Below are 25,993 nucleotides of genomic sequence, written 5' to 3' on the forward strand. Positions count from 1 at the left end.
GGTCCCCACCTGGGTGTTTCTGCTGCAGATCATCTGGCAGCTCTCACCCCTCATGAGCTGCCAGAAGGGATCCAGCTAGTCCTGACTGCTCCGTTGATTTGTGACAGCAGAGGGTGACAGCCTCCTGGGGATGCTCTCCAACAATCAATGCTTTTTGTAGCCCTGCAAAGGATTTCCTCAGCTTGCTGCATCTGTGAGTCTTACCAAACTTGGACAATGCCCTGAGGCATCAAAGTGGAGCTGGCAGGGGGAACAGCCCTGGATGGAACAGATGGAATGTGGACCAGAATATGGATGATCATCACAGCCCAACCTGGGAGCCATGAAGGCCCCAGGCCAGACCCCAAACATGCCCCATGGGGCTGAGAGACCTCTCCAACCTCAGGTCTCTGCCCTGCCAATCTTCACCCCATAGCATCAGGCCCACCAGGACACCCACGTCTCCCACCACCCAGCAGGGCAGAGGCTCCTCATCCATTTGGGATCTGCTGCTCCATGGCCCAGGGTCCCAGGGCGAGCACAGCTGTTCCCACAGCTGGAGACCCCTGTCTTCTCCACCATGGCCTCCTGCTCTGGAAACCCCCACCTGACTGGAGACCATCTTGCATGTGGTGCAGCTGGGGACAGTGCCTGTGTTCAGCCTCTTCATCCATGGGTATGAGACTGGCCCTTCCCACTCCGCACGGCTGCAGGCAGTAAATCTGCAGAAGCAGCTGTGGGGCTAGATCCAAAATCAGAACAATTTTCACAAAATGGGAGAGATACCTTCCATTTCTAGAAATATTGTGGGACAAGTTGTTTTTCTCAGCTTGAATGCTTTGCGGAGACTTGAAATGTTTGCAGAAGGTGCCAAAGTTGAGGAGGGGTCTCTCAAAACTAACAGGTTCTTTACGAATGGCACATGCTCCCTGCCTCATGCCATTGGCACATAGAAAAGCCTTTAATAAATGAGGAGGAATTATCTACTTTGGGATAGTGGAAAGACATTATTAAAATGGAGCTGAGCCACCCACTGAAGACTTTAAGCTTTCCATGCTTTTGACAAGTGACACATGAAACCTTCCCAATGTTGATCTTGTCGACTCTTATAAACAAGAGGAGGATATTAGCTGTTCTGTCTGCATTAATGGGCTGACATGGTTCAACAGCGATGTCAGTTTAAATATCCTAAAACCCAGCCTGGTTTTCAGCCTAAGGGAAAATATTTCACAGGAAAAAAAACCACCTATTTCCCATAATCCAAAATTTCAGGCCCAGGCAGGGACCCTGACACACTTTTTAGACATTTTCAGGGTATTTTCAGGCCCTCCCATCTGGCTCTGAGTGTCTCGCATCTCAGCATCCCCTTTCGATGCAAGGCTGTGCTAAGCCACCCCCATCACCAGAGCAGCCTGGTGACTCCTGCTCAGGGACAGTGGGTGATGGATGGGTGCTGGCTGCTGCCCTCTGCAGCTCCAGCAATGCCTGGCCACTATTTTTGTTTCTTCCTGCGGTGCCAGATGGGGTGGTGATCCCTTTCCCTCCCACTGGCTCCTGCAGCCCCAGCTGGGTGATGCTCACAACCATATTCATTGCCCACCACCTCATCCACCTCCCTGGGACACCCTCTCCAAGATACAATATCAAGACATTGGGGATGGGGAATTAACACACGTGCAATCCATGCCTGGACCCCCCTCAGCATCCCAAACTCTGTGTTACAGACAACAGCATCTCTTCCTACACTCAAATGCAAGAGGACTTTATTGGAGGTGGCCAAACCCACCACAGCAGTGGTGTGGATGTCCTGGCCATCTGCTCACCCAGAGCGTGAGCATGCAGACATAAGCAGGGCAAAGGGCAGCTCTCCAGCCTGGCACTGCTTGGGGCAGGTTCTGGATTCCAAAATGAAATCCAGTGATTTAGGAATTATAACTAAGGATGGTCAACAATGAAATAATTTTAGGAGCATCTGAAGGAAGCCAGACACTTGACTCAAAGCTAAAAAAGAATACTGCTTGCTACAACTGTGATTTTTTTTCTTTGCATTTTTATCTGAGGAAAAAAACACTCACAAACTAAACCGATGCTCACAAGAGAAGGAAGGCACTGCCAGCCTCTCTGCAGGACATGTGATGGTGGAGGACGTACACAATGGTCTCACCTGCCAAAACGCATTGGCACCATCATGCTGCAAACTCCTGTCCTGGCAGTGTGACACCCACCGCCTTCACCAGCTCTCGGAGGGATCCAGCCAGCCCCAAACTGACTCCGAAGCCAGGGCTGGGTGCTGGGATTTCGTCAGGTGGAAAAAAGGGCCCTGAAGCTCCCCCTGCCACCTCCCTTGCACCTGACCTCACCCTCATGGTGCTGCATGAAGGGTGCCAGCCCCAGCACCCATGGGTGCTAGCAGAGCCCCTGGCCCCAGGGGTGGAAGTACAGGGCAGCCCCCGGCCGACGCAGAGGATCCCCAGCACTGGGGGATCCTCTGAGCAGTGCAGAGAGGGTCAATGGAGCGGGGTCACCTAGGGGCTGGGAGCAGCAGAGCTGGATTTGCAGGCTCAAGCCTTTGAACTCAGGTAGCTCCAGGGCACCTCGCTCCATTTTGGGGCTCAGGGCTCAGCGCTCAGCCCGAGGTCTGCTTGGTGTCCCCAGCACAGAGGTCCCCAGAAGCCAGCCCCTTCTCGCAGCAGGAGCCAGTGTGCTGGGGGGACTGTGAGGCCACATGCCTACCAGCCCCCTGCCATGCCTCAGTTTCCCCACCTCCAGAGGCACTAGACATGCTTCCCGTGTATCCTCTCCCTGCTTTTCAGGCTAGCTGGAAGAGCCCTGTGAGCTCCCTTGCATCCCTAACTCTGTGCAAATAGTCAACTAAAAATACTTTCACAGCACTTGGCCTCCTGCAATGCTCCTAGAGCCCTTCACCCCCCCCTACTTGCTCTCCTCTGCAAACCTACTTGCTCTCTGAGCCCCTGCCTGCAGGATATTTTCCCTCAGGTAAAATCACCCCATTTACCCAACTTCACCCATCAACACTGAGCCGCATCAAGGCCAGCAATGTGCTGTCACCACATTACTGGTAATGGGGGATGCACCAGCACCAGCCCCGTCCCTGCTCCACTGTCTGACGGAATCTCCGGGCTGTTTATTTGCTTTTTAGTCTCTGGGTGACCTTTTCCTCTACATAAAAAATTCAGCACTCACAAGCAGCAAGTGAAGCCAACCTGCCTCCCAACCGCATGCTGCTAGCTCGGCTCTCACTCCCCGGCCCCTGCTCCCAGGGTCAGGCTGTGAATCCATCCGCCGAAGATGGATCTGGCAGATTTGGGTGTCTGTGCAGAAGAAATTCCCAAACCTGGGGGGACACACAATACAGGCAGGGGCTCTGGCTGTGTGTTGGTCTGCAGAGTGATGAGGAGCTCAGGGTGGGGATGGAAAACCTTGGCTTTCCCCATGTCCATACCTGGAATGCCAACATAGCGATTTGCCTTGCTCTTTCTGTCCCTCTCCCTCTATTAACCACCCAAATTTCTCCCCAGCTCATGGGTACCATGGCTTCTCTGCTGCCTTGTCCGGCAGTGCACAGTGAACGTGTCCATGGCCAGGGCTGGCACTTACACACACCCATCTTGACCATTTTCTTCCCCAGTTCCTTGCTGGCACTTGGAAAACAGAAAATATCTATTTACAGTGATTGAGAGAGCAGAAAAGCTGAAAACAAGGAGTCAGACCTCCAAAACTGGTTCGAAATTCACAAGACTGGAAAACTCCTCACACTGGGTGCTCCTCACCCCTGGGTGCTACCCCACCACGGCACAGGTTTGGCATGCTTGCAGGACATTGAAAGAGACTCACTGAATCCCCTGACTCTGGGAGCTGGGGATTTACGAGAAACCCCAGGATGGAGATCCTTGCCATGGAAATGCTGTGTGAGCGCCAGCACCTTCCTCCAACCACTGACAACCCCATTCCTTGCCGAAATGTTTGCAGGGACCTGGTTTGGGGGGCTGGTCCACACAGGGCTCCATGCCTACAGCATCTCCCTCTGGGCAGGGGACCAGGTCACACCATCCCTGGAGCCCACCATGTTTTAGTGCCTCTGTCCCTGCCGGCACAGGGACAGTGCAGAGCTCTGTCTGTATGGGATTTGGATCCAGCTTCATCCATGCCCCCCCAGCTTGGACCCCCACTTGCCTCTGTTCACAAGCAGGGGAGTTTCTCAGCAAATGAACTCTGAGGACCAGGGATGGCCAAGCAGGCTTCCTTGGGTGGAAAAACATGAAAATGCTTATTCCCAGGCTGCTCGGAAAAAGCCAGCATGAGCCTGGCCCTGCACGGTAAGCGGGCTCTGGCCTTGCCACCGTCCCTCCCCAAAGCCACCCCAGAGCTGCCCTGGCACGGGGACAGGACTCCATGACCCCGAGGGGTCTGGCAGAGGCGGCCGGCACACAGGCCAGGGCTGGCTGCCACAGCCCCAGGGGGACAGGGCGCCATGCTCCCCGATTCCCACGCAGCCAGGCAATCTCCAGGAGGATCTGCAGTGCCTCTGGCCGCGGGGCTGGGGCTCAGGCTCCAGCTTGCGGATCATGGTGGCTCGAGGCGCTCGTGTCTGCGTTGCCTGTCAGGGCAGAGCCATCCCTTCCCCTGCCTGCCATCCCTGGCTGCAAAGCCAGGCAGCGCTGCTCATGGGTCACCTGCCTGCAAACCACCGTGGGAATACCTGGGGACACGGGTGCAGCGGGATAGGTGACTCCAGAGGCTTGGGGTGTCAGCGGGGGGCTTTGGAGCCCAACTGTGGGATGCTGGCAGATTTAGGGGGATGCCAACAACAGGCAAAGCTCTGTGCAGGATTTGTACTCTTCCATACCCTGCAGGATCCCACAGATCAAAGCAACACCAGGTTAAGCAGCAGAAGGTCCTGTTTGGGGACATTTTTGATACAGGGAGTTGGGGTCCCCATTGCCTTCCCCAGCATCCCACATTAGGCCAAGGACAGCTCAGGGTAGGACGGTGTCCAGCAGCATGGCTGCATCACCGCACCATCCAGGTACAGTGCCTGGAGGGGTCCCTGCTGCAGCAGCAGCTCTCCAGCCCCTCCACAATGTGGAGGCTCAGGGGGAGCTGTGTCCCCAGCCATATCCATCTGTCCCAGCATCACTGACATTCAGGCAGAGCTCACCATCTCACTGCTTCCTTCAGGCTCAACCTCATCCATCCCATCCCCTGTCCCGCAGGAGAGGCCCGGAGGTCTCTACCAGTCCACCAAGGTCCTGGCCTGTCAGCTGAAGGATGACAGGTGCCTCCAAGCAAGGATGTCACCTCCTGCCATGTCCGGAGCCCCAGGTAGTGGCCCTGACTGTCCTTTGCCCTGTCATGTCAAGAGGATGTGGGCTGACTCCTGCAGCTGTGCCAGCCCGGCTCCTGCGGTGCCTCTGTCCTGCCCCAGGACGGGGGGAGCCAGTGCCCGCACTGGCCTCCCCGGGGCCACCGTCTCCATCCCCGGGCTGCAGACAGCGGTAGCCTCACTTGCCCGCTGGGATCCCGTTCTCCCCACCGCCCACTGAGCCAAGGGCCATCTCCATCCTGCTCTTCGGATGCTGTGCGTCCACAGGCTGTCCCACTGGGGCTGCGTCGAATTGCACCACTGTGGAGAGAAGGTGCTTGTTACCCACTCGGGGTACATGGGGCAGGATCCAGCCCTGAGGGGAGCTGGGGAGTGGAGCCAGCTACGGTCCTCACCGCCATCCCACATGCAACACGGCAAAGAGCCCCATATCCCTCAGGGCCACCCCAGACAGAGGGAGGGTGTTAGAAAGTCCCTCTCCAGGGATGCAGGGAGGTGAAACCCAGCGGGGGATGCGAAGGGCAGAGCCCAGCCAGGGTAGGGGGAGACAGGACTGTGCCCTGCAGACCCATCCCCATCCATGGGACCCCCTCTGTGATTCCTATGGGGAAGCCGAACCACTTGGAGATGGCACCCAGTGGCCCGGGACCTCATCCTCCGGTGGGTCCTGCACCCTGATCCGCAGCTCAGCTGGGGGGTCTGGTACCTGCTCGGCAGCTGTGCCGGGCGCGGACAACCTGGATCGCCTGCTGGTTCTTGAAGCGGACAAGGCCCATGGTGATCTCAGCATTCCAGCCCGGGTCCTCCTGGGCACAGCGGAAGTCGATCTCGTGGCTGTCGTCCATCACCACTGTGAAGTAGATGTGCCGCTCCTTCCACTCCACGCACTCCACCGCCTTCATGCGGGCGAAGCTCAGCTCCTTGCGCCGCGAGCCCTTGGGCTCAAAGAGCTGCAGCCCCTTCTCCGTCAGCAGGCACCGCTTCTTCTTCCAGAGCTGCAGCAGCCCCCCGCTCCGCTTCTCCAGCACCCCCTCTTTCAGCACCTTCTCGGGGGTCATAGCGGCTCCTCAGCCCCCCCGGGATCCTCAGCACCTCGTGTCGGCGCAGCTGGGCATCACCCGCCAGGGGATTTCCAGCCCCTCCGCGTCGGAGCCCAGCTCCCCAGGGCCAGGACCCCCACGGCAGCTGTGCTGCCCCCAGGGACCTCGCCACCCTCCTGGCTCTCAGAGGGGGTGAGCGATGGAGTGCCCCATGCCGGCTGCCAGCCCTGTTGCCGGGGCTCTGCTCCCTGCCCCGTGCAGCGTGTGGGATCCCCGGCGCCGCGCACCCCAGGAGCTGTCTCTACATGCCCGGCCGCTCTCCCACTCGCATTCCTCCCCGCCTTGCCTGGCCCCTCCTGCCGCGCAGGCACCCTTCACGCCCAGGCGAGGCCCAGCCAGGCCCGGTGCAGCCCCGCTTCACCCAGGAGGTGCTTTTGGGGTGCCCGCGGGCAGGCGCTGCCCCCAGGGTCCTCATATGAACAGGGAAGGTGTGGGCATGGGTCTGCATGGCAGCAGTGTCGGGGCAGGTTTTGGAGAATTCTGCATGGGAGCCCGGGCATGGGGTGCAGTGCCAGCTGTCGGGGGGTGCAGTGCCAGCTGGCACAGGGCTATAGGGTGCAGTGCCAGTGGGGACAGGGGGCTGTGGGGTGCAGCGCCATCCAGGCACAGGGTTATGGGGCACAGTCTCACTTGCAGATAGGGCTGTGGGGTGCACTGCCGGCTGGGGCAGGGGGCTCTGGGTGCGATGTCAGCCAGGAAGGGGCTATAGGGTGCAGTGCCAGCTGGGGTGGGGGGCTGTGGGGTGCAGTGCCAGCCAGAAAGGCACAATGGGGTGCAGTTGCAGCCAGGGCAGGGGGTTATGGGGTTCAGCACCAGCCAGGGCAGAGGGTTATGGGGTGCAGTGCTACCAAGGGCAGGAGGCCGCGGGTGCAGCACCAGCCAGGCAGGAGCTGTGAGGACCCCTGGGTGGGGCCCAGGAGGGGGGACACACACAGACAGCAGATGTCTGGTGTCACCACTCCGAGATGGCTGTGCAGGGCTGCCCTGCAATGGGGACAGCCCTTGACACCCACCACCCACCCAGCCCTGCACCCAAGGGTGCTGGCCCAGCCCTCAGCACACAGAACCCCTGTTCCCCAAATCCCCTGGGACAGGGATTTTGCAGCCCCCAGCCTGTCCCACAGTGAGGACCAAAATCCCCCAGGGTTGTGTGACCTGTGCAGGGGGGGGTGCACCCCCAGAGCAGGGCCAGGACAGCACAGCACAGCCCTGTCCCGCCTGAGTCCACCCTCCCCTGCAGCGAAACACCCGTCTTCTTTCCAGCCTGTCTCATTCCCGGCCACCGCAGCTTCGTCTGTTCCTGTGCCAGCGCCTGGCACAGAGGGGTTCACTGTGCCGTGCCGGGCTGCCAGCGGGGATATCTGGGGCCTTGGCAATGGCCATGGGCTGCCAAAGGGGGTGACGGTCACAGACTGCTAGGTGGCTGGATGTGGCCCCGGAGATGCTGAGGGTGCAGGTCCCTTCACACAAGAGATCTGGAAGGGGAAAAATTCCCCCCAGGGACGTGCCGGGGTCACTGTCTGGGGCTGGCAACCTGCAGGTCAGCCCATGGCTCCCTGGCATGCAGCTGCTGCCCCAGCACTCACCTCCAGAATCACACTGCTAGTGCAACCCCTCCCCCCCCACCCTCCCCGGTGCCCCCCAGCTGGACCCCCTCTTTCCTCAGCCACTCTATTGTCCCCAGTCCCTGCCAGGGGCATTGCCTGCAGCCGGCATGGCCGGGGGGCAAGTCTGCAGCTCCGATGAGATGCACCTAATTATCCCTCATTAAGAGGGCAGGGCAGTGGCTGCGGAGCCAGGAACTGGTTCGTGCTCCCTGGGGCCAACCTCACCACGCTGGCAGAGATCCCAGGTGTCCCAGGAGACCCGGTTTCGTGACGTCAGGCGGCCCCAGCTCCCCTCCGGCCCTTGCCACCCCCGCAGCCAAAGGCAGCACCGGGCTAGGCACAGCCAGGGGGGCCAGAGGAGCCCCGGAGGTCACGCCAAGCACCCCAGCACTTTCGGGAGGAGCAGAGCAAATATGTGGGTTCTCCCCCCAAAGAAGCATCCAAGGCTGTTTTCCCACACGCAGGTAAAGCTCAGCTCCAGGCATGCTGAGCCCTGGAAATTTGGGGGTGAATAGTTTTGGGACTGTCGCTCCTGGCTCTGCTCTGGTGAGCTGGGATGTCCGTGGGCACTTTTGGTTCACCAGCCAGCCTGATCTCCCCCCCTCACCACCCTGGGGAGAGGCAAGGGCTGCCAACTGCCCCCCTCCCCAAGGCCTCAGCTCCACTACTTTCTGCCTCTCCAGGCTCCAGCCACCAAGGGAAGGTCATTTTCCCACAGGCGTGGAGCTCTGACAAAGTCTTTCTCTGCTCCTCTCTTCCCAGCTGTCCGTTCCCAGACCTGCAGGGGAGGCAGCTCCTGCCCTCCAGCAAACCCAGCGGGACCCTCTGCATCAGGCTGCCGGCAAGCAAAAGGCTTTGCTCCGTGGGCTGCCTGTGGTCCCCACGCATATCCCGTCCACACAGAGCCCTTACAGGCAGGTAACAGGGGCTGCCAGGGCTCAGATGGGGGGGGAAATCCTGCCCTGGGGTGGCTCAGCAGCCACTGGGGTGACATTCCCACAAAGCGCTCATGGCCAGGATGGAGTGGTGGTGGCACTGTGGCATCCCCTGCCGCAAGATCCCCTGGCACCACTGGCCATGGGGCTCAGAGGGCTCCAGTCTGACCCTTTAGGGTGGTACCATCGCCACCAGCCTCCAGGCTGCAGGGTGCTCAGCCATGAGCCGACCCTTTGGTTTGTCTCTGCAGAGGTAGGTTTGGGTCCCACAGCCCCTTTTCCAAGGGCTGGCAGCCCCTCATGCCGGCAGCAGGGAGGGGTGGGTACTGCTGGGTGCAATGTGGTTCTGCCGCCTCTAAAGGGAGCTGGACAACACTTGGGTGCTGGTGTCCAGACATGTCCGGCTGACCGGCACCAGGCTGTGGCCGTGCACGGGGAGCAGTAACCAGCAGAGGGTAGCAGATGGTCGCAGCTGTCCCACGGCAGTTTGGGCGGGGGATGCCCCAAAAGCCCCTCTAATCCCACCCTGCTCTCCTGGGCCTTGCTCCATCACCTCCTCCGGCCCACCTCATGCCCTCTGGATGTGCAGCCCCAGCGATGCCTCTCCTGGTCTCCCCATGACGACAGCCTCTGCTAATGCTGTGGGTGTTGGTCTCTGTCACTCCCTAAGCCATTCTCAGGTGAACAGTGCAATTTCAGCAGGTGTGCAGCATCAACTGCAAACCCTCAGGGCAAGGTCCCTGTCCCAGGACACTGCCCATGCTGTCACCTGGGACCTTTGGGGCTGAAAGCTCAGCAGAGACCCACCAGCCTGGAGAAGAGAGTGCTCAGGGAGACCAAACTTCAGTTTTCCGCTACTTAGAGAAGGGTTGTGGAGAAGGGAGACACAGCAGTGCATGGCAAAAGGACAGGAGACAATGGGCACAGGTGGCACAAGGGAAACTTTGATGCACATAAGGAAAATAACCTTCTCTAGGTCTATGGTGCAACACCGACAAGACCCATAGTGGTGGGACCTCCATCCTTGGAGGGTTTCCAAATCTGACCGGACACCAGAGGCTCTGATCAGCCTGACCTTTGGAGCTAGCCCTGCCCTAAGCAGGAAGCTGGACTCAAGACCTCTGCAGGGCCCTTCCACCCTATGCCTTTCTGTGACCCTGCAAAACTCCAGTCCAGCATTTTCTCCTGGCTTTGACCAGGTCTCCGGGAGCAAATGGCCTCTATGGGGTCCATCACGCTTGCAATATGTCAGTACCTCCCCTCTCTCTGATACAACCTCTACAACTATGGAAGAAAGACTAAAGAAAGACTTGTTCTACCTTTATTGACTAAACAGCATTGCTTGGGTGCAATCCCTGCTTGTGGCACATCCAGTTGAAATGCCCCAGCAGCACAGCATCCACCGCAGACTCATGGAGAAAGCAGGCAGCTTCCTAACTTCCCAAAGCTCTGCGGGGGAGCAGGGCCTCTGCCAAACGAGGGAGCCAGGTTTCGGTCTCCACACTGAGGGTGGTACGTGAGCCTGCTGTGCTACAGCTTCCGACCCACTACCACATCCCTGAGCCTGGGCTGTCTGCTCCACACACCAAGTGCCATTTGCTATCGCCTCACCAAACCCCAACCACACACTCCAGAGCAATGGGACCAGCTAGAATTTGGGTCCCAGGCTGCAAAACCTTGAGGGTGGGGGGATTTTTGGAGATGTTTAAAGAGCTTACTCCCCATCTCAGCTTCAAAAACATCAAAAAAACCAAGGGTGTGATGAATGGGGGAAAGTGCTTGAGTTGATAAAGCCCAAGTCCTGCCCCACAAAAGGATTTCTGCTTCTGTTGCGCTTCTCAAAACACTACCCATCTCATTTACTCAACCACAATGTTTATAACTTAAAAAAAAACCCAAAACTAAATTCCCTGTGGAGTTCATAACTCTAAGCTGCAGCAAGGCTGATCTTGTGGGTATGTCACACCAGTCAAATGAGGGAATCACAGAAAGAAAGTAAAGAGTTTAGATGAAAATGAATTAAATGTGGAAAGCTGCCAAACTGACGGCTTAATGATCCACAGTGCTGCTAAAAATCCAGGGAGTAGGTGAAAAGTTGTTAATTATTCAGCACTGCTGGGCTTGCCTGTTTGGAGAGATGCCACATAGAAGCACTGATAGGGGTTTCGATAGGGCGTGCGCACGTGTTGTGCTACCGACACACCCAGGAAGGTCTGTCCTGGGCCTCCCAGCATTAACTGCTGCCTTTGAAATGGTTATGCACCGCGGGAGCACGGGGAGAGCCCAGCCCAGCCGACCAGCAGAGCTCAGCTGGCCACAGCTGGGTCACGTCAAATTGCACCAAGCAGTTCCTGCCCTCCTGCTTTAATCGCAAGCCATGATTGCAAACATTTCCCATCCTCCCTCTACCTCCTGACCTCCAGCTCTGGTCACCCAGTGCACGTCCTCAGCCCTAGGTGGGGAATAAACTCTCCAGCAAGGCCAAGTGTGGGTCAGCTTTGATCTTTATTGCTTGCTCGGTGACACGGCATGGCACGGCTGAGCACACATCCTGGCAGGATGGGCAACGCTGAGCAGAACGTTTCGGGCGTACGGGCCCCACTGCAGGTGGGTATGAGTTATCTCCCTGCCGGCACCCGCACCAGCAGGACCCGATGGGGACGATGCTGGAACTCCCACACCTTCGGGGTGCGCTGGGTCAGGGCAGGGAGGAAGGGGCTCGTGCTGTGAAGCAGCGGGTGGCTATTGATGATGGTGAGGGTGCTCAGGGCAGGTGCAGGAAGGGTCAGGCAGCACAGGCAGGTGGTATGGACAAGCCCTGAGCGAGCAGAGAGCCTGGGTCCTGGTGCCTCACTGTGAGTGGACGAGCGCCCCGGCGCCTTGCCCAAAGCCAAAGCCCTTGGGACCGAAGTTCTTGGCGTAGCAACCTGCAGAGGACAGGAGGGGAGAGACGAGTAAGGCCAGCAGCTGAACACGAGCAGGTCCTCCTCTCAAAGCCCGCACTGCCTAATGGGACAGGGTTTGCCATATTTGTTGGGCAAACAGAGAGGCCCCAGGCACAGTGGGAAATCCCCAGGCTCCGCAGCCAGCTGGCACAGCCAGTCCCCATACGGAGCTGCTGGGGCCACCACCTCCCCAAACCTCAGCCCCATCCTGGTTCCCTGCACAGGGGTTTTCACCCCCTGCCTCCACCCTTCGGAGTCCAGGACAAGCCAGCAGGGAAGGTGGCACTCACCTTTGCAGTAGATCTCCCCGTCTTTGTCTGCCAGGGTGGTGGACTCCAGGCTTTTGCCACACTTGGCACAGCGGAAGCAGGACTTGTGCCAGGACTGTGGGACAGGAGCAGAGCCTGGTCAGACAACACCCGGGGACAGGGCAGAAATGCTTTGGCTACCAAATGGGGTCACCTTTCCGTTTCTGACCCAAAGCAGTTGGCAAAGAGGTCTGAAAGGGATGAAAGCTTTTCTCTGGAGAAAGCGGTCCTCCCAGCCCCGGGGGGAAGATAGAGAGAGGAAACATCAGGTGCAGTCACTGCTCCCACGTTGATCTGGTTTTAGAGAGCTTTCACCCCCACTCGCAGCAGTCATTTGTAGAATAATTTGTACAATAATTTGTAAGGAGCAATCACCCCCCTCTTTGGAGATTGTCCTCTCTCAAGCAGCATGATAAATCCCCTGAGTTATCCAGCTGAGATCCACTGCTGCTGTACGTTAGCCTGGGGGGGTGGCAGCAGGGTTGGGACACCTGCCCCTACACAACTACAGCTCCAAGGAAGGCAGCAAACAGATACTAAGAATGCAGAAATCAGCCAGTGTTTAAAAATAACACCCCCCCATAGCTCCACCAGTCCTTTGGGGATAAATGAGCTCACAGCCTTTGAGCAGACCTAGAGTAGCCAGAGCTGCTCAGAGAGGAATTTAAATAAACACTTTGGAAAACATAAAACCTTTTTTGGAAGAAAATGTGAAATTAGGAGGCTGGAGGAGGAGGTAGCAGATGGAGTCATCCAGCAAACATTAGCACATGAAATACATGTTCTGGAATCCTCTCTGGGTTTGCTTGAGTGTAATTGCTTTGCCAGCTTTGGTTCCCCGTAAACACTGAGGCCAAAAGCCTACCAGGAAGCTCAGATCATGATTTTAAGGGAAAGTTTGGCTTCTGACCCTGGGCTGACCTTCAACGTGTCCATCACAAATCTCTGCACTGCCAGCTAGGGTATGATGATGCTGGGAGGCCCTTTCTGTTGACCAGCTGCCTCCTCTCCTTGTTCTGGGGCAGAGGACAAACAGAAAAACCTGAGGGAGGACAGAGCACACCAGGGGTCAGTCAGTGACCCCATGTCACCAGCGAGGCGGTGAGGCTTTCCCAGCATGGCCATCCCATCCCCTGCGGCATAAAGCCAAGCAGCCTGACCCAGCTGCCTTGGCAAGCTCTACACACGTACCTGACCTCAGAGGGAAGGGTGCTTTGGGGCAGCCCGGAGTCCCAGGGCTGACAGAGCAGGTGTCCCCATGCCTTACAGGGGGCTTCCCAGAGCTGGGCTAGCACGAGGCCACAGCTCGGGATGCAAAGGACCCTGGTGAAGAGATGAACTTTACAGAGGAAGTGCGAGGGCTGTTGCAGAATGTTCTTTACCTCTGACCCTGAGCAGACCCAGTCCACCAGCAAAACAGCCCAAGAGGGATGGATGCACCAAGCCCGTGCCCACACCTCCAAGCACCTTGCCCTGCCTGTGGGCAGCGCTGACCACTGGAATTCATTCCCCGCCCCAGATTTGGGCTGCGGCATCCCAGCCTGCGGCAGAGGGTGAAGAAGGCTCACTGGCTGTTGCACTTGTTCAGTTAGCGGTGGCAGTGGCCATGGCCCACGTCACTGCTCATCCTCCCAACACATCTAGCAGCAGGGATGTCCAATGCGACCTCTGCTGAGCAGCGCTCCAAATATTTAGTTTAAAATATATTTCTCTCCCATCTACAAGTCTGTAAGAGTAATGCAGCCTGGAGAACCTGGTTTCTAGACATGCCAAGATCTCATTTTGGTGCCTGCCTTCCCAGTGAGCATGGCCACCGGACCCCAAGCCTAGCCCTGGCTGAAGGCGCTGGCAGCCCAGCCTGCAGCAGCCTGTGGGTCAGGTCAAGACCTTCTCTGAAGGTCTCCCTGCCACACAGCAACTTGTGTCATGTGCGTGCCCCATCCACCCCATCCCCCTTCTTACCTTTCCAGCTCCAATCACCTTCTCGGCTGCATACACCGCTTGACCACAGCGGGGGCACCCATCAGCACCTCCAACTTTCTGGGCCATTCTGGATGCGTTAGGGTTGGTGGGTCGGTGGGGCTGGCCCCTGTGGATGGGAGAGAGTTCATGATCAGGGCTGCACAAGCAAGATGGAGGAGGGAAGAGCTATGGGATCACAAACCCCAACCCCATTTTGAAGGGCCTGAAGCTTTAGGCACAATGTGTTGAGCCCCATGGCAACTTCAGCCTCACAGCTGCGTGGTAGGAGGGAATGGGCAGCATGCTCAGGCAATGGGGACATGTCCTGTCAAGCCTCATCCCACCCTGCAAATAGGGTTCAGCTGGTTTCCCCTGAGGAGCAGAAAGGCAGGGCAGCCCACAGCACTCTCCAGATTAGATACTGCTAGAAGTTCAGCACGGACTACACAGCCGAGCATCACAAACGGAAAGATGTGGGGGAGAAGGTGCTCACAACAGCCCCAATTTCAAAAACAAGACTTAAACTCACTCTTCATATTTGATTCCCAGAGACTCGCCCTTGTCAGTGCTCAGGGTCCCTGCTCCCTGCCCGTATCCATAGCCCTTGGGGCCATACTTCTTGCCGTAGCAGGACTTGCAGTAGATCTCCTCCCCATGCACAGCAACAGTGGTGCTGTCCAAGTTCTTCTTACAGACCACTAGAAAAGAGGGGAGCCCGGTGCCATTAGCCTGCTCATCCAGAGCTCACTAATTAGCTGCAGAAAACAAGTCCTCACAAGGGATAGAGCAGCTCAGCTTTCAAGGAGTAAGGAAACCCTAGACAAGATCCTTGTTAAACCAAATGCATGCAAAACAGCCAGAGATAAGGATCACAACAAGAACATTGTCTGGCTTTAAAAGGAAGCAACCACCAAAGCTACAAGGTTGATACTAAGAAAAAGCTCTGTTAACCCTCTCGATGCTGGTATCCTGGAGATGCACTTAAACGGGGGGGGGGTGGGGGGGGTGGGGGGCGTGAAATTTCCTTACAAATCACTTGCAGGATTCATAACCACAGGGATGGACATCCCTGCCCCACTGCACCTCCAGCTCTGCCACACTCCTAGTCTGCTGCAAATACATAGCAATAGGCATTTGGGGGAAAGTAAAGTAAGCAAACTCATTTTTCCTTGTGTTTAGACAGACTTAAGAACAGATCTGCAGCTGTTACCACAGCTGGTTTTTGGCACATTATGCTGTTGCGCACAGTTGCCTCTCCAGACTCTGAGACCACAATGGAAGAGTTCATGCTAATGTGTCACCCCTGGTCCATGCCATGATTAGGAAGTGTGCATAGGGTGGTCTCAGGTGAGGAACACTAACTCAGCTGGGTGTTCAAGCCTTGGGGATCAATACGGGATGTAAGATGGGACAGGAAGACACAGCAGCCAGGCTCGGGGTCCCAGCTGAGCCCATCCAGAGCTTGAGCTTAGTGCTGGGCTCAGGCCACACACACTCTTATCTTGATTTTTAGGTTTTCTTGACTCCTGTCCCAGCTCTGATCTCAGCCTCCACATCGGCTTCCAAACCCTTCCTGGAACATGCCGCCCAGCAAGCCGGAGCGGCAGACAAGCAGCACCCAAACGGGCTCACAGTCATCTCCAGTGTTTACCTGCCGTGGTGCAGGATCCAGATGCCTGGAGCAGAGTCCACAGTGCTGGCAGCCAGCCCCAAGACAGATCCTGATACGGCTTAGACACAGCTTTCACCCATCCCCCTTACATGCCTTAAATGTTGAGGCTCCCAGCAGCCCATTGGCCTCTTCTTCAGCAGAAAAGTCTCTTGGCCTTTACCAATATTGCAGGAATGCAAACACAGCAGAGCTCTCCTCTTGGGGCAGGGCAAACCGCGGCACTAAATGCAGGGACGAGAGGCAGCTTTCCCCGGCCCAATTACTAAATATGGTGCTTCTCCTCTGGGACCACAGAGAACCCCGTGTGCTGCTGCTGGGAGAAGGAGGTGGAAAGGGAAATGTCTCCTGCCATCTAAGGAGGATCTGGCAGGGTCCCCTCCTGGCTACGGGCTCCCCCATCCCACCACGGCAGGAGCTGTGGATGGAGCACACATCTCTGTTGAGAAAGACCAGCTCTGGTTAACTGGTCCTGTAGCTGCCAAGCTAATGGGCTAGTGTTGGAGTTGTCTCTGCATTACACTGGAGCTCATCAGGAGCAACGCTGCATTCAGACAGACCCTCCAGGAGGGGAATTTGGGCACTTTTACTGGCACATTTAAAGATCTTTGTCCTATGGGTGGGAGTGAATGATCTCAATGGCATCTGTCTTTCCCACCAAGCTGGATGGATTTAGAGCTCTAACCCAAGCTTTCACAGTCCCTCATCTTTACTAGCCACAGACACTTTGAGAGGCAGCAGAAAAATTCTCTCCCAGTCTGCTTCCTAGAAATCAGCCCCCAGCTCCTGGGTTTCTGCATTGCAGAAATTCCAGCACACCGCACTCATGGAGTTAAGGACCCTTTGTTTTTCTAAGAGCAGTGGAGTTGCTCCACAAAACAATTAGACAAGAGCTGCTGCTACTTTCAGAGGCCAAATGGTCTCATTACAGTACATTTCTGCCATGTACTATTGACTCAGTTGGATTGATGCCACTGAGTCAATCACCGAGTCACTCCCTGAGCCGATCTCCAGTTCTAATGCACTGTGGTAGGTTTGGCTCCTTTTTGATTATTTTTCTGGCAGGTCAAAGTATTTGTTTTTCTCTCCTAAAGGTAATGGCTTCAGTTCCCTGATGAGACCCAAACACAGCACTGGGGAACAGGCTGGGAACACAGGAGTTCAGCGCAGCTCAGCATCACCCGCAGCCTGTGGCACAGGACTGGGAGCAGCAGGCAGCACTGTGGGCTGGCATGCAAGCCACAGCCTGAACTGGGGAACCCACAGCCAGGACAGGCAGAACTGCTGGGGTACGTGTGGAGTGCGATTACGTACGTCTGCAAAGCACAGGGACAGGAGCCCTGGCTGTAGTGGGCTCTGGACCACTCCCTGGTGACTTGCTTCCATAAGCAGACATGGGATGACCTTCTTCCCTACTTTGGCCGTGTGTTCCCTTCCCAAAGTAATGCCTTTTGCCTGATTTCGTGGCTCCTGGGGGCCTGCCCTGTGCTCTGTGTGCCAGCATGGCACACCAGCAGCTTTCCCTAGCAATCCAGCTGTGTGCACAGGGGCCGCAGGGAAGCGCAGATGCAGTGCAATGGGATCTTAGTCCCCATACAGAGGTCCTCCAATGATATGGACTCAGATGGTAAAAGCCAGTGGTGCGGGGGAGATGAGGGTAACATTCTCCACCCTCCTTATCTGAGGCTGCAGAAGAAACAAGATTTCCTGCTGCAGAGAGCGGCCACAATAAGGACACATCCTGCCACCCCCCTGCCCGCCTGGGGAAAGCCTCTCCGCAATTCCCCTTATTAGTCCTCTCAAGCCAAAGCAAGATTTCCAGCCTGGAAACTCCCACATATGAGAGCTACTGGCCACGCTGGCCAGTCTTCACGCTGCACAGGGAGCAGAGATGTGGCAACAGCCTCTCTCTCTCACATCTGCATCCATCTGTGCATGTCGCATCTCCCAGGCAGGCTGGCCAACAAGTGCCCAGTATCTGTGCCAGGTGGACACAGGAGCACTGCAGGGATCAGCCCCATGAGGACACTGGTAGTCCCCTGCTGGAACAGGTCTACTGAGATTAGTTCTAGCTGCGTGCCTGTTTATAGACCCTAGCAGTGCTTGCTGCCCATATGGAAAAGATCATGCCTGTGCTCCCTGCTGCAACGGGATGGTGAGACTGGGAACAGGGTACAGGGACCAGCTGAGAAAACGTTAAACCTCAGTGGGGCCCGGCTGCAAGGGCAGCTCTGAAGATGCACTTCTACTTCTGCTGCTGTGTCTGATGCAATGTGTTGATGAGCCATCAGCAGACAGAGGCAATATGCATGCTCCTGTTAGCACATGAGAATCACTAGTTCTGTTATGTGATAGTCTTCAAGGGCAGGGGACAGAAATCTGGTAAAACATGCGCTGAGGACAGTGATCATCTTTTTATTCAAAGGTCCTGCAGCCCCCCTGGATGTGGATGGCCCAAGTTTAAAGAGCTGATCTCAGCACCATAACACTACTAATCTGTCCCTGCAGTGCTGCCCTGGTATCCCCAAATGGAGAGGAAGGCTGTCTGGGGACCTGCAGCATGAACCCAAGAGTACTTGTAAGGATCCTGCAGAGCTGGTAGAGTAAGGGATCTCTGCGCTGAGTTAACCCACAGCCAGAGCCTGTTCTGCTGCCCTTCCCTGGAGGTGACACTTGGGTCCAAACATACAACAGAGACACCCTCTGCAATAGCAGATTTGCAGGCAGGCTGGAGGTGATGCTTTAGCACTCTATCAGCCGAAGAGCCAGGACAGGACCACGGCCTCTTGCCATCATCTCCTGGGACACAGGGGCAGATCCCACACCAGTTCCCAAGGCCCAACCATCTTTTCAGTGTGGCAAAGCCACTTAGAAGACTAAAGCTACCATCACCTCAGTCTGTCTCATGCTCCAGTCTTGAACATCTGGAGATAGCTTGAGGACTCAGCCTAGCCTTTCCCTGGTGTAGGGACAGACTAAGTCTTTGCGTGGGTGCTGGCTGAAGTCAGGCCTGACAGCTTGGATGGCCCCTGGTGTCCTGGGATGATCTGTGTTCCTTCAGCAGAACTAACTTCCAAGTCTGGAGAAAAGCAGAAAGCCTGCCACACAGCTCCCATAGCCGGGCCGTTTGTAGAGAAATCCTAAAGAGCATTTATAGGGCCCATAAACAGGACATGATGGGGTGCCCAGCCAGCGGAGAGCCAGGAAATGGGGTGGGAGGGGCGAGGAAAGGGCTGGTACTCACTGCACAAGAAGCAGGACTTGTGGAAGCTGCTGCCTTCACATTGCACCTCCTCGGCAAAGTACACCGCTTTCTGGCAGACACCACACTTCTTTCCTCCTCCCCAGTTTGGCATCCTACAGAAAAAGCACAGGCAGAAACAGCATCAGGATGGGAGGTCAGGCAGGGCGCTGGCCGGGCAGGAGGCAGGGATGGGGCAGAGCGAGGCAGCCAGAGCGGGCACCCACCAGCAGTGCTCCAGCAGCCGTTCTGCATCTGCACATGCGGAGACCACCCACAGATGTTTGCTGTTTGCACAGATTCACAATTACCAGGGCTGGTAATTAGCAGAATTAGCAGAACTCAGGATGCCCACGGGACCCATCATTACAGCACCCAGCAGTATCAGCTGCCTTCTAGGGACCACTGGTCCTGCGAGCCAGGAGCAGCAGAAATCCCCCTGGCCTGGAAGCCATGGGACCTCACAGCTCCTTTCTTGCCAGGAAAAGGCAGAAAGCGGAACAATGATGGGAGACTGTGCTTACAGAGGTACCAATGGCACCGGCACCTCGTTAGATCACAGCCCTGCTATTACCCCTCAACAGGGCAACGCAGCAATGGCCAGGGTGACTGATCCTTGGTGCTGGAGACTGTACAGGTTGTCACCCCAGCTGGAAACAGTTCCAGCTTCTCCTCCCCAAACACCTCTTCCATTTCTGCCACCACAGGGCAGAGGTATGGTCAGGGCAGCCCAAAGGGCAGGAGCTGACCCCTGATACCAGCAAACAGCAGGCTCTGGCACCCTGTCCTCCATAGCATCATTAGCTTATGCCATGCCTGGCCAACCGCTCACAGGTTCCCCTTGTACTGCGGCATCTCAGCCTTCTCCAGGATTGCAGGTACAGTCACAGAGGCTGGGAAATCAGCAGCCCCAGGGACACAGGCTCACGTGCAGGGCAAACACCTGAGCACCAACCTAAGCAACCATGCAGCCCCTTGGCAGGATATAAGTGCTTCTATTTCTCTCTTCTCTTTCCTGAAATTATCTGATGAGACATGATCAAGAGGCCCCTTGATCTGCAAATTTGCAGATAACCCCAAAATACTGTGAGCAGCTAACACAAGTAGCAGAGCTCCAGCCCAGAGGGGCCTTGATACTTTTGAAGACCAGGCCAACATAAACCTCAAGACATCCAAGCAACAAAGTCCTACAAGGAGATTCTAAGGGAGGCAGGCTGGTTGAGTGTGGCCAAGAGGAGGCTAAGGAGAATCTAACAGCAACCTAGGGTTGTTACAAAGACAACAAAACACTTTTCGGTGGTGCCCAGTGATATAAGAAAGGTCAGTAGGCACAAGCTGCAGCTTGGGAAGTCTCCAGAGGCCCCTCCATCAACACTTCTGTAATTCTCTGTCTTGCTCCCACATGGCCAAAAGCAGCAGAAGTCACCCTCCCCACCGCAGGCACAGCCATGTGCTTCCCGATTCCTGAACAGCTGAAGCAGCAGGACAAGGTCCCCAAAACCCAACACCATTTTCACACTATACTGTGTGCCACCCCACAGCACGCGCAGGATCTCATCACCTCCCTCGCCTCGGCTGCATGGCTATAAGGAAGGGGATCTGGGTCTGCCAGGGCACACCAGGGGCACAACCTTTGAGCCCACACATTGTAGCAAGCTCCAAATCCCTGGGTCGCCTCAGGCAGCTGAAGCCCCATCTCTGGGTCTCCAGTCTCCCACTCAAGGGCTGAGTCTGTGGCACTGCCCTGCCTGACAGGCAGTCGGGAGATGGATGCTAAACACAACAGGACTGGGGGCTGTATAAACATCAAATGGAGATGTGGGAGGACGAAGCACTGCAAAAGCTCTGCTCACAGGCGTGGCGAGATCTCTGTACCTTCCAGTATATGGGAAAGCTGTGCTCTTCCCTGTGTATAAGCATTTTGTCAGGCAATAGAAAAGGGAAATTGATCTCAACCTTGTTATAATAGCAGGCAGGGCAGGCAGGGCACGGGTCAGGGCTGACACGCCGGCAGGGCTGTGCAGAGGCACTGGCCCTGCTCTAGCCTGGCCACAGCTCCTGGCTCCTGGATGCACGGAGGGTCTCGGTGCAGGACAGACAGACGGAGCCGTACAGGGTGCCAGGAGCAGGGGCTGAAGAGGCTGTGCTGGCTCCAGGGATCCAAGGAGCTGTTTGGGGTGTGATCGCAGCAGCCAGGAAGTCTCTTTTCTGAACACCCTGCAGGCTGGGCTTCCCACCACTGCGCAGCCCGTGCCAAATCCCTCCCTTCCAGCCTCATCGTTCCAGTCCCAGCCTTTGGATTACCTTAAAAGGGCACAAACTGTTTCTCTCCAGAGCCTGTTTTTTCCCTCTGCACCAGGAGGAGGGCCTGACCTGGTTCAGGAGTTTCCTTGGAGGGCAGAAACATCCAGCAGCATCCCCCTGCCAGCCCAGGCAGCGGAGATGCCTGTGCCTGCATGGTGTGGGAGCCCACTGGCCCTTTTGCCCCCCTACCCACCAGTGTCAGACCCCTCATCAGGAATAGCACGACATGGGCTACAGCTTCTCTGTGTCCCCCATCCCTTTCCAAACATGACAGCTGGCAGACCCCATCTCTTACCCTGATTTTGGTGGGCAGCTTCATGCAGGCAGCCCCTGCCTCAGCACTCCTGCCATCACTCCCTGCTCCACAACCAGGGCATCTGCAAGCATGCTCAGGGACAAACTGCCTGGCATGGTTTGGAGCTAGCTGCTCCCCTTTGCCTCCACAGCACATTTTTTTCCCCTTCACAGCAGCAGTGAAGGAAGAGGCTCTGTTTGTCCCGAACAGCAGTGTTCATTTCCCCAAACCAAGACGTCGGCAGTGGGGACACCTTCCCCTGAGCTGCCTGTAAGTCTACAGGAGGAGAAAGGGTGCTTCTGGGTGAAGATCATCTGATGTTTGCCACAAGAGGAGTTCAAGCCCTTTTGCAGCTTATTTTCCTCCATCCACCATGGGAAGGTTGCAGGTGCCTCCACGCAGTTTAAACAACATCACTGTGATTTCAGCAGGTGAGTCTCAACATGAAGCACCCAGCAGCACAGATGCAGCCCCAGCAAAGCCACATCCCAGCAAGACCTCCTGGCACATACCAGGTTGGATTTTCTGTGGGGAGGACCGTGAAAATGGTCCTGGGGATACATGGGCTTGTCATAGCTCACAGTTGGGCACAGAGAAAGCCGGAGGTAAGATATAAGTTGTTGGGAATTCCCTCTTAGTCCACAGTATACACAGGCAGAGGCACATGCCAAGAGCCCGGCAGGCCACACGAGAGACCAAAAAGCAGTTTATGTTACAGGTCAGTATCAGGAGGAAAAAAAAACATAGGAGCACCCTGCTCACAGAGCCTGGGACCTGTACCAGCCATCTCAGAAGCAAAATCCTTACAATAGCCATCTAGACAGACCCATCATCCCAATTCCCTAATTAATGACTACTTTAAGATATGTTGGAGAGCTTGCAACAATTTCAACATTCTTTTCAGATTATGTTGCACCATGGAGATGAGCACCATATTCTGTCTAACTGCAACACTTACTGACTGCAGTCACACTTCTCCAAATCACTCTTAGACCCATGCAGAATGAGGAACAGGAGGTGACTGTCCTGCAGCCAAAGACCTCACTGAGCATAGGCAAGAGAGACACCTACGGCTGCCAGAAAATGAGATTATTTTCCTCCCTCCTGCGGCTCCACATCCCACGTACCACAACTTCGCAGCAAACACAACCAGACCCCTACAGACAGCATCCTCTGTGCCAAGCATGGCTCAGCCCCAGAGCTGGTCCATCACCTGTTCTGGATAAGGCAAGGGGCCTCAGAAACCAAGATACCATCCTTTTATCAACAGCTGTATTGCTGGGAAGCATAGACACAAGTGAGGCTTGCACAGAACCACACAAGTCTGACACTTTTTGGAGAGTAACTCTAATTTCAGTGTCTGATCAGGCCCATGGGGGACTCTCTGCCCCAGACAAGCAGCATTTGTCATGAAGGAGCTTTCACAGCAATCTGGCCACAAGCAAAAATAACCCTACAAGAGGCAAGTTAGAACTGTTCCCCCCATCCCCCTGCCATGTAACCAGCTGGGTGGAGCAGTGCCATGAGGAGACTCTGGGCTGCCAACAGTGTATATGGGGATAAATGTAGGTCATTTGTGATACAGTGATGTCGAACTGGTAAGCAAGAGGAGAATGGGGTCCTGAGGCTGGTGAGCACTGGGACATGGCAAAATAATGGGCATCACCGTGGAGAAACCAAAGAACTGACGCAGGCAATGCAGTTGTATCAGATCAGACATCTCTGGGGGCTTTGCTGTGAGAGGAGAAAGCCAGGAGGGTCTGAGGTCCAGAGTGATCCTCACACATAGCTCATCTACTCTACAGTTCCCAAAGCAACGCAGTCGGGCATTACTTCTGCTGCCACCGCTGAGGCAGCCTTCAGGTTTGCTGGGCCAGGGAAGGGGCCAGTGCAGGGCCAGCACCACGCTGAGCCGCCTGCATGGCTATCGGCGAGCACTCAGCAGCTGTGACATGCCTGTGGACTAACACACCATTGCCGGTTGACCACATGGCTCCCAAGCTTTGGTTACAAAGGCAAACTGAAAGTTTCCTATTACAGCTGTGTTCCTCAAAGAAAATCCCAATTTTATCCAGAACAAAAGCATTTTCAGGTATGCTAAGGAAAGCTACTGACTCCTGCAGGAATCAAAATCTCTAACCTGACCAAGCTAACTTTAGGTTTTGTAAAGCCCTTATTTTCCCTGATCGGTCACGCCCTCGTCATTTTGTGCTGCCTCCCAGGAGCAGGGAATCAAGCTCAGCCGCTCCAGGGGCAGGGTTCAGGCACTGACATCCCAGCCGGGGACAGCCCAATCCAGGAGACAGGAAAGGCCGGCTGCGAGCCTGAGGCTGGACAGACGGTGCCCACCAAGCCACGGGAGCAGGGAAGGCACCACGCTGTCTGTCGAGCAGCAGCACCAGCAAGCACTGAGTTACTTGTTAAGCGGCGAGTCCTGCCCAGCGCTAGGAGGGGTCACAAACACTACCACACTTTTCCAGCCTCACCACCAAAAGAGCCAGGAGGTGCAGCATCCAAAGCTGATCTCACACCTAATACTATTTTAGCACTTGTACCTTCTCACCCAGTCCATCCCTCCCTATATGTAATACCATGACTTGGCAGCATCCTGTATTTTTGCCAAGCACTAATTAACACCCCCTCCTACATGCTGGCCCTGCTGCCGGCTCTGAGGTTTGGAAAGCGGCACCTGAAGCTGTGCTCAAGTGTGTGCCCAGCCAGGTCCTCAGTAATGCACATCTCCTCTGTAAAGCGTCATCAGTCCATACCAGCAGAGAGGATCGAGCCGGCTCAGTCTCCCCAGGTATAAGCTTTCTTCCGGCTGCAAAGTGAAGCGACAGCAGAGCCCACGTTTTGGCGAGGGGACGGGGCGCAAGGACTCCGCTCACAGCCCAGCCCGAGGCCACAACCCTGACATTTCCCTTTGCAAAAAGGGAATGGGAACGCTTAGCGGAGGGTCGAGATTAACACCAGCAGAAAGTTTGGCATCCTGAGGGGAAGTGACTGCGCTGCCTCGATGCCCACTCTCCTCTCCGCCAGGTTAGGAAAGTTCACGCGATCTGATGCAAGAGCTTTGGCTTCCGCATCTCGTGTCATGTGCACGCTCGTGCCCCAGCGGGCCCCACGGCACGCGCACCCACCCCACGGGCCCACGCCGGGGGCCGTGCCCCAGCTCCAGCCTCCAGCCCCCAGCCTCCAGCCCCCAGCCTCGCATCCCACCCCAGGTGAGGTGCCCGGGGAGGGCTGGGCATGGAGGGCAGGAGGGGATGCAGCAGCGTGGAGGGATGGAGAGCTGCCCGCCCCGGGCCGGCAGGAGCGGCAGCCCCGGAGGCGCCGCCACGGGGGCCCGGGGCCGCCCACGGGAGGGGGCTCCGCTCCGCGGGGCCCGGCGGCCGCCCCCCGCCCCGCACCTACCTGCAGCTGGGCTGGGCCGGGCCGGGCCGGGTCGGTGCCGGGAGCGGGGCTGGGGCCGGCGGCTGCTCGGGGGCTTTTGTTGGCGGCGGGAGAAGGCGGGTCGCAGGGCGGCGGCGCTTTGCGCTCAGCGCCAGCCCGGACTGATGTCACGGCGGCCGCCGCCCCGAGGGCCCGGCGGAGGAGGGCACCGGGAGGGCCGGCCTCGACGCCGGCCCCGGGAACCCCCCCCCCGCTCCCCACCGCCGGGCCCGGGCGCTGCCCCACACCGCCACCCGCCAGCGCCCCGCCAGCCCCGGCCCCACGGCGCCGGGAATCGCCCCCAACCCACTCCCACGGCGGAGGGGGGGGGGGGGGGGGTGAACCCTTCGGGGCCAGCCGGGGCGGCTCCCTAAAACCCGCAGGCTGGTTGCCAAGCGCATGGGCCATCCCTAGTACCTATCCGATATTTAGGTCAGTGTCTTGTTACGCTCAAAGTTTTCCTCTGAAATAAAATAAAAGTTGCAAGGGAAGGTGTAGGGAACAGGGGAGCGAGGAGTGGCTTCTCACCACGACAGTGCTGTTGTGGGTGCAGGGACATGGGGATAAGAAATGAGCACAGCACGAAAGGAGGGAAAGGCTGCTGCAGGGGCATTGGGAGAACATTTCCAGCGCAGCTGGATGGCAGGTCACAGAGCTGGGACGGGAGGGCTCTGAGCAGTGGAAAGTTCAATGCACGACGGGCACTGTGCAGCCTCGGTGTCTGCAGGAGCAGAGATGCTGCCTCCACCTCCCTGATGCCCCGCGGACCTTGCTGTACCCTCACACCACACATGAGTGCTCTCCGTGCCCAAACATCCCAGGAGCAGCCTACAGAAAGTCTGGCTACAGGGCTACAGGCGATGGCTGCTGGG

The 25,993-nt window shown here is 56.8% G+C and overlaps 2 protein-coding genes across 2 annotated transcripts; both read right to left on the reverse strand.

The window, feature by feature from the left end:
• Nucleotides 1-1,974: 1,974 nt before the first annotated feature.
• On the reverse strand, nucleotides 1,975-7,844 carry PHLDA3 (pleckstrin homology like domain family A member 3). The gene is made up of 2 exons (XM_049832099.1): nucleotides 6,030-7,844; nucleotides 1,975-5,623 (listed from the first exon to the last, which is right to left on the reverse strand). Exons 1-2 carry the CDS (start codon nucleotides 6,379-6,381, stop codon nucleotides 5,502-5,504), a joined length of 474 nt encoding a protein of 157 aa, XP_049688056.1. The 5' UTR covers nucleotides 6,382-7,844; the 3' UTR covers nucleotides 1,975-5,501.
• Nucleotides 7,845-11,451: 3,607 nt separating this feature from the next.
• CSRP1 (cysteine and glycine rich protein 1) lies at nucleotides 11,452-25,264 on the reverse strand. The gene is made up of 6 exons (XM_049832098.1): nucleotides 25,104-25,264; nucleotides 19,094-19,206; nucleotides 14,710-14,878; nucleotides 14,181-14,307; nucleotides 12,201-12,294; nucleotides 11,452-11,892 (listed from the first exon to the last, which is right to left on the reverse strand). The coding sequence occupies exons 2-6, from the start codon at nucleotides 19,203-19,205 to the stop codon at nucleotides 11,816-11,818; spliced, it is 579 nt and encodes a 192-aa protein (XP_049688055.1). The 5' UTR covers nucleotide 19,206; nucleotides 25,104-25,264; the 3' UTR covers nucleotides 11,452-11,815.
• Between the last annotated feature and the right edge of the window lie 729 nt (nucleotides 25,265-25,993).

This window comes from Accipiter gentilis, chromosome 29 (assembly GCF_929443795.1).
Source record: "Accipiter gentilis chromosome 29, bAccGen1.1, whole genome shotgun sequence".
NCBI classification, from domain to species: domain Eukaryota; kingdom Metazoa; phylum Chordata; class Aves; order Accipitriformes; family Accipitridae; genus Astur; species Astur gentilis.